Source organism: Fundulus heteroclitus, chromosome 24 (genome assembly GCF_011125445.2).
Source record: "Fundulus heteroclitus isolate FHET01 chromosome 24, MU-UCD_Fhet_4.1, whole genome shotgun sequence".
Classification (NCBI taxonomy): domain Eukaryota; kingdom Metazoa; phylum Chordata; class Actinopteri; order Cyprinodontiformes; family Fundulidae; genus Fundulus; species Fundulus heteroclitus.
In genome coordinates this window covers 12,664,641-12,672,252 of record NC_046384.1, presented here as the reverse complement: position 1 = coordinate 12,672,252, position 7,612 = coordinate 12,664,641, and the positions used below count along the sequence as shown (strand labels likewise).

At 36.4% G+C, this 7,612-nt stretch overlaps 1 protein-coding gene and 1 long non-coding RNA gene across 2 annotated transcripts; both read right to left on the bottom strand.

The window, feature by feature from the left end:
- Positions 1-1,259: 1,259 nt before the first annotated feature.
- On the bottom strand, positions 1,260-3,042 carry LOC118557798 (G2/M phase-specific E3 ubiquitin-protein ligase-like). The gene is made up of 3 exons (XM_036128158.1): positions 2,893-3,042; positions 2,138-2,352; positions 1,260-2,041 (listed from the first exon to the last, which is right to left on the bottom strand). Exons 1-3 carry the CDS (start codon positions 3,003-3,005, stop codon positions 1,806-1,808), a joined length of 564 nt encoding a protein of 187 aa, XP_035984051.1. The 5' UTR covers positions 3,006-3,042; the 3' UTR covers positions 1,260-1,805.
- Positions 3,043-3,047: 5 nt separating this feature from the next.
- On the bottom strand, positions 3,048-4,618 carry LOC118557799. Its single transcript, XR_004928017.1, has 3 exons — positions 4,344-4,618; positions 3,449-3,585; positions 3,048-3,073 (listed from the first exon to the last, which is right to left on the bottom strand). It is a non-coding gene; the product is annotated as an uncharacterized LOC118557799 (long non-coding RNA).
- Positions 4,619-7,612: the final 2,994 nt, after the last annotated feature.

Sequence of the window (7,612 nt, the reverse complement as noted above, 5' to 3'; positions counted from 1 at the left end):
GTATTACACATAGGTGGGTAGAGTACTCAAAATCGTAATGGAGTAATAGATGCAACGTAATTTTACTGTTTTACTACTTTGTGGCAGCTAGTTCTAAGGTTGTTTGCTTATTGTTGTCATGCCAACTCCATAGGAAGTGCCTATGAAGTTGCCAGTCACATGGCTGTCATATTGCCAGTTAAAATGCCATATTGAATTTGTCTCAAACATTTATTTTCATAGGGCTTTAGCAAATGTTTTGTTTCCAAATTAGAATTTGTTTTTGGCAACAGATCCAATACATTTTTTATTTTGTACGTGGAAAGCAGGACACTGTATTGTTTGACATACATTTATAGCATGCTTTCAATGTTATGGACATGGACAAGGACAGTCTTTTAATCATCTTAATATGAAAAAGAACTGAACCGTTTCTAATTCTATGTATCTTCAGGTCTCAGTTTTGGATGGACCTGTTTGGAGATTTGAGAGACTCCGGAAACTTCAACGGAAGCCATGAGCACCAGTGCTTGCTCAGATTCTGCTTCACCAGAGTTCTTCAGAAAGACCTGAATGAATGTAAAGATCTCTGGAATAACCACAGGATCCGGCCAAGCAGACTTGCATCATGTCCTGGTGGGATTCCAAACAAACTCTATCTCTTGCCTCACAGGTAATTGACATCTTCACAAATAGAAAAAAATGGTTGACATTACACAATAATGCGTAAGTGCTGTTAGTACAAGTTAAGACATCTATGTACAAGTAAGCTATAGCTGTTACTGTACAGTGTATCACAAAAGTAAGTACATCCCTCACCAGTGGTGGTTCCACATCAAATTTATCAGGGGGACCAGTGTTTTCTCACAGGGGCACAGAACAAATGATTGAGAAAAAACCTAAACAGGTCAATATGTCATAGTTTAATCTATTAAGTAAATCACAGAGCCAATTTTTGCTCTGGAAATGCAGGTTGCAGACTTATACCGAGTCATATAGCCAGCAAAAAAAAGGGCAATTCCAATTACTTGTACTATATTTAGTACAAGTAATTGGAATTGCCAAGTAATTGTGACATATGTGTCACAATTCTATTATTAATTCTATTCTGACTTTGCAGATATGGTTCAAGAGATTGTGGCTTTCCTGTTGAGGACAGCGATCTGGATGTTTTCCCAGAAGCAAGTCAGGTGACAGAGTTGTGTGGTGATAAAGACATTGAGGAATACCTACAGCAAGCATTGCAACAACATGGACAACAGCAGTCACAAGACTGGGAGTCAGCTATGGAACTGTATTTATTGCTCAAACACACAGCGAGGCTGTGAACAACAAAAGCCAGAATCCAATCTTTTAATATTTTGTCTCCTGTTGATTTTTCTTAAATAAAACCTCATTGTTATACAGAACAGAAACAAAGTGTATTAAACTTTTTTATACACCAAATTGTGCATTCAGTCTGAACTTAGATGAAATTTCCACACATTAAACTCTTAATTCAAGTCTAGATATAAATCTACATTTACAGATCTAATTTTTTTTTAAATTGCTTATAGCTATGTCTAGGTGGCAAAGTCTTGCTATAATCTTTTAAATTATGGTAAGAAAAACATCAAAAACAAAAATACATAGTTTGCACAAAGGGATTGTGCTGATAGCAATTTCTAAACTATCACTTTATAAGGGAAATCATATCTAATCTTTTGAGAAATTAGGGCAAGGTTTTGCCACTCTGAATTAGACAGCAACATGGTCTGGCCCATGGAGTAACTGTAACAAAATTAGCTGAATCGCAACAGAATTAAAACAAGACTGCCAAGAAATTTTCAGTAGCATCCGAATCCCGCAGCATTTTGTATTCCAAAGTCCATGTTAGCCCTAAAAGCAGCATAAGATTCAGAAAGTGGTAATTTTAGTGTATTTGCACAGGTGTTCACAACAGGAAAGGGTGAGTCACTCAAAAACTCCAGATGTGGGGATGGCATCATGCCCGCTGGTGGAATTGCTGCGAGACCTGTAGCAAACATCAGGACCTCCTCTAGAGACACAGCAGTTGTTTTCTCTGAAAGATTATAAACAATGTAATTAATAATGCATTACACAAATGATTTTTTATTTCTGCTTTCCTCTCAAAAATCTAACAATTATCCTTACTAACCTTCGCAATCAAGCAAATAATCTGCCCAGAACACAACTGTTTTGCCCTCCTTTTGCCGCCTATTGCTTCCTACTGGGCTGAGATCTGGTTTGAACATGTTTTCCAAGTCTGAAGCAGTCAGGGCCTTGGCAGAGAAACACAGGACTGGGGACAGGACACTGGGATGCTGTTGCAGTGCAGCGAAAAAACCAAGACTTGCCAGTCCATCTTTGAATCTGTTATGTAAAGAAACATAAGCAATGCACTTTATTCATAGTATTGATATGAAATATTCTAAGTCCTGTGTAAATTCAATTCAATTTTATTTATATAGCGCCAATTAATGAAATATGTCATCTCAAGGCACTTTACAAAGTCAAAATCAATCAGATTATACAGATTGGTCAAAAAATGTCCTATATAAGGGAACCAGTTGATTGCATCAAAATGTGATATAAATCACATTGAAAAATCATTCATGTGCCATGCCTGTGATTAATCTGTGTAATGGTGAGTAATGATTCAAAACAAATTTTATATTTATGATGACCAAAGAAGACAATACATATTGTACATAAAATTCTGAGTGGGTGATAAAAGTTGTGAAACTTAGAATTTGGCAAGTATTGATCAATATATTCATACATTTCACACAATTTTTCAAAAGACAAAAACGATTTAGTAAAGAAGCTGGTAGAACTTCATATCTGATCAAGTAATTTCATATCTCGACAATAGCTTTTACATATATTATAACTATTATATTTATTAATTACCGTTGAATGGCACTGTGGTTTCTCTCAAGGATGTACCATCTAAGATACTCCTCTACAAAAGCTTGCTTCTCAGAAGTCTTCACATCTCTGAAGCAGCCAGCAGTTTGGAACATCCCGCTGTTTTGCAAAATTACATTTTGCAAAGACTCATCCGATGAATGGCCATCAAGCCAATATTTATCTGAAACAAAAAAAGTAGATATATGTTGAAGACTGAGCAATGTTTTTTTTAAAAAAGTCAATTTTTTTGCTTTTTGTTATTAATTACTCCTGTATTATATTACAATATCATCCAAATAGAACCATTAACTATTTAGATGAGTCATTTCCAAGATTTTACTTTTGAACTTCTGATTTGGATACAAACAGAATGGTTGGAAAATTATTACTCAAATATTAATCGGTAGATAATTTACTGTTTTGACTGATCATTAATTGATAGTTTACTGTTACTGTTAAACAATTATTCTCTATAGCTTTACTACGTGGAACTTTCTTTAAGCAAGTGTATTATTTAAAAGCTGCTTGTTTTTGGTCGGAGCCATACCAAACCTACCCGAACTTTAAGTTTGTCCTTTTGCTTTAATCCCTTTCTCCCAAGAGAATACTTTTGTCGCTCCTCGTTTTTCTTTTTTCTGTATTCAAGGAAGGTGCTGAGGGCTGGTGTAGGGCAGGATGGGACAGACTGTTGTGCTAGAAGTAAAGAAAATAAAAAATGTTGCACATCACATTCATGCTAACATAGGTTATGTATTACATACTGCAGTAAGGCTAGCACAACTCAAAATTGAGTGTGGGTAGCTTGATTGCAGTGCAAAAGAACCAGAACGACACAAATTACCCCAGAAGTAGTGCCCACGGCTGTAACAGACCTTACTATATGTTGCTAATACAAGACTGCTGTATTATATCGATTTGTGTACTTTTAATTGCATTAACAAATAAATGACAGTGGAGACGGTGTGGTAGTGATGGGTCGATGAGGCGTTATGAAGCGTTTCGACACGTTGTCAAACTGTATTAATACTGCGCCGCTACTGTGTTACTGAATACTGACACCTGATGGACCTTAAAAATCCCTGCAGGCAACCAAGTTGACACACTAAACTGACACTGATTTGATGACCTAGCATACACAATAATACAATTTAAGTCATTATTTGTTGCATGTATTATTTTAGAAGAACATTTATATTTAAAATATCTAGGACTTTTTTGGCTAAAGTCTAAAAATAATCTGAACCTGTATCATAACATAATAACCCTTTAAGTAAACATATGAGTGAATATGGTTGTAGACTAGCATTTCCCCCCTGTTTAATTCAAACAACAAAACAAAAAACGACACATTGGCGTTTCTGGACCCATCACTATGGTCTGGTCACCACCAACGATAGCAAGTTACTACAGCCATAAGAAATCTAAATCTTTCTTTATGCTTATTAACTTACTTGAACATTGTGGAGTATCCTCCGGACAAACTTCAAGCCTCTTGCCACAACTGCTGCAAAAGTTTGGTGACGGCTCGACCAGCTCTTTTCCACAGTTTGAGCAAAACATAGCGACGTGACCGACGTGACCTGCTTGCTTTGCTTTTCATTCAAACGAAGCACACACCAGAATAACTTCCGGTTCAAAAGTAAAACGAGCTGTCGTCCAATCAACGACGTCTTAGGTTTCCCACTGGGACGTACCTCTTCCGGTTTGCTAATGTTGTAGCGCTTTCGTAATGTTGTAGGGGTTTTCGTCAATGTTACAGTGCTTTTGTAATTGCGCTTCAATAAAGTTTGTAGTGCTTTCGTTAATGTTGTAGCACTTTTGTTAATGTTGTAGGGGTTTCGTTAATGTCACGGTGCTTTTGTAATTATGCTTCATTAAAGTTTGTAGGTGTTTCAAAGTTTGTAGGTGTTTCGCTAATGTTGAAGTGTTTTGCACCTCACGGCCACCGTACAAAATTTCTCCATGTTGCTTCTATAATGGAAAATCAAAACTAATGTTATGCTAACCTGCAAAGTTTAAAAGGTAAAAAACAAAACAAAAAACTAAAACATAAATGTGCTCAGCCGTGTTTTTTTTTAGTGAAATACAGCTGGGCACAAACCACTCTTTCATACATTGGTCAATCTCAGATATATTTTTAATAATTTCTAAGTTCTCCTTGACGTTCAAACAGTCTGCAAGGTTTATCTACCTTAAACACACAGATTTACTGCCAAAGCAGCACTGAGTTACATGTTTGTATCTGCAGCAGGGTTAGTTGCAGGTTATATCTAATTAAAAAAAACATGAGTTTGTTGCAAAAAAATATACGAAATCTGAGTCCAGCATGATAAGAGCAGTTCAACGTGAACTAGACCATTTTAAACTTTGAGAGGGTTTGAAGGTGGAGCTCGAAGTAGTTGCTGGTAAAATGAAACCTGTACAGGAGGCCTTTCCTAACGTAAATCAACATAAATCCTGTTTCCTACTAAACCTTTCACTTCTGTCTCTGCCTCCATCCTCTGGTTTACACAAAGGTAGTGTGGTATAATGAGACCAACATTAGCCTCTATAGAACCATCGGGATTCAGTTCAGACACATTCCCTCTTAATGCTTCATGGCAACATATTTGCATCTTCCAGCAGGGTTTTAAAGCCGTTATAATAGTTGAGCTGTTAATTATGACACAGAAAACGCCATATGCTACTGTATGTCTCCAGATATAAAGTCAAATTCTGCAAAGAAATGTAATCTGAAAGGTTTCCGATTGAGATAAATTATGGGGATAATAAATCATGAAAATGTTAATATCGCTTAAACAATTCCACTGTACACTTTTCTAAGAGATTTTATACTTTATTGTGTCTTATTTTCTTACAAAATCTAGGAATGTGACTTCTAATCAAACTACAAAAGCAATTTTATTTTATTTCTTGGAGTCATGAAGTCACAATTCCTTTAAGCACACAATAAGAAGATATAGTAAATCACTTTAAATCATCGGTTATCTAAGAGGGGATGAATTAGCACACAGTTGGAGTGAAATGTCCCCTAAAAGTACCAACCAAACCAAAACGATGAAACATGGAAAACGACCATTTGTGCCACAAAGTGGTAATTTAAAAAAAGCTTGTTTAAAGACAGTCACAAGCTAACATACCCCTAGTTTTCTCATATATTATCAAGTAAGGCTCGATCAAATCTACACAGACTATTTTGTAGTAATTTTCAGGTGTAATACAGGATTGTAGAATATTCCAGCTTCCGCCCACAGGCCAGAAACATGAATGTTAGGTAAATTGCCCTTAGGAGTGGGTGAGTGTGTGTATAGCTGTGTCCCTGAGTTGACCCGCCTCTTATCCAATCACTGCTGGAGATAGGGATGATGGTTGAACAGATAGGTGGTATAGTGCCTTGCCAAAGTGTTTAAACCACTTAAACTTTTGTACATATGTTGAGAAAATGAGCACAAATGTCAACGAGTTTTGAGGTATTTTATCTAATATACCAGCACAACTAACAGATTTTTTTTTTAGTGGAAGGAAAAATATACATTGCTTTAAAAAGTTGTCCCAAATAAAAATCCAACATATTTGACCTGCATTGGCAATACTATGCAGAAGCAATCTTTGCTCCAATTCCAGCTGCAGCTCTTCTCAGGGGTCTCTCTCTAACAGCTTTGCACATTTAGTCCCTCATCTTCTTCATAAAATAGCTTAACCACATAAAAAGTGAATGGAGCGCGCCTTAACAGAAATTTCAGTTAGGTCTGAACTTTGACTAGGCCATTTCAACACAAATATGCTTTGATTACAACGCTTCTCTGATAGGTTCTCTTCCAGGACTGCCCTGTATTTACTCTATCCATCTCCCAATCACGTGTGATCAACTTCCCTGTCCCTGCAGGGAACTAAAAGTAGGTAAAATCCTCTTGAAATTAGTGTATTTTTCTTTGATTTGAGCTGGTAAATCATTCTATCTGCCAATGGAATAAGACTTTTGTACTTAAAATAAGAACAATTCATCTCTATCGTCTTATTTCAGGATATCTAATTATACTATTTTAGGGGTGGAAATTCTTATTCCATTGGCAAATAGTCTTATTTAGCTGCTCAAATCAAGGAAAATATACAAATTTTAAATTATTTTACTTACTTTTAGTTCCCTTTTTGCAGTGTGGTGAAGAAACCCATCCCCACAGGATGATGCTGCCACCACCATGCTTCAACATGGGGGCGGTGATTAAGCCCAGGTGTGGTTTTAGAGGTTGTTTAAAGCTTAAAACACTGCTTTTGTCATTGCATTAATTGGTTGCAGGTCTCAAATGCAGACGAGCAGGGAGACAAGCAGCAAAGATGAACAAATACTTTATATTGAAGACGTTCTAAAACAACACACAAATAAAATCCAAACTTTAGTGGCAAATACCAGTGCGGAGACACAAAAACAGGCTCAGAAACATGATAGATGTTATAAACAAATAAATAAATACAGAACTGGGGAGGATATAGACGGAGGAGAGTGAGTGAATTTTATTTAAGCCGACAGGTATTTTGATCTCTGTCATTCATTTTAATATTTCACAGATACTTTTATTTAATAATCTCCAAATTATATTAACAGCATAGTCATGTGTAACAGACAGCCTTTAAGCATGTGTGTGACACAGAAAGAAGTGTCCGCCTGGTCTTTTGTGTCTTTTCCTCAAACACACACAGAAATCCGAGAGCTCGCTGTCGG

Excerpts from the sequence above, each read along its gene's own strand:
- LOC118557798 (XM_036128158.1), bottom strand. The coding sequence starts at position 3,005 with ATGTTCCAAACTGCTGGCTGCTTCAGAGATGTGAAGACTTCTGAGAAG. Across the intron at positions 2,353-2,892 it reads AACCACAGTGCCATTCAACG|ATTCAAAGATGGACTGGCAA; the intron begins GTAATTAATAAA and ends TTTACATAACAG. Across the intron at positions 2,042-2,137 it reads TTATTTGCTTGATTGCGAAG|AGAAAACAACTGCTGTGTCT; the intron begins GTTAGTAAGGAT and ends ATAATCTTTCAG.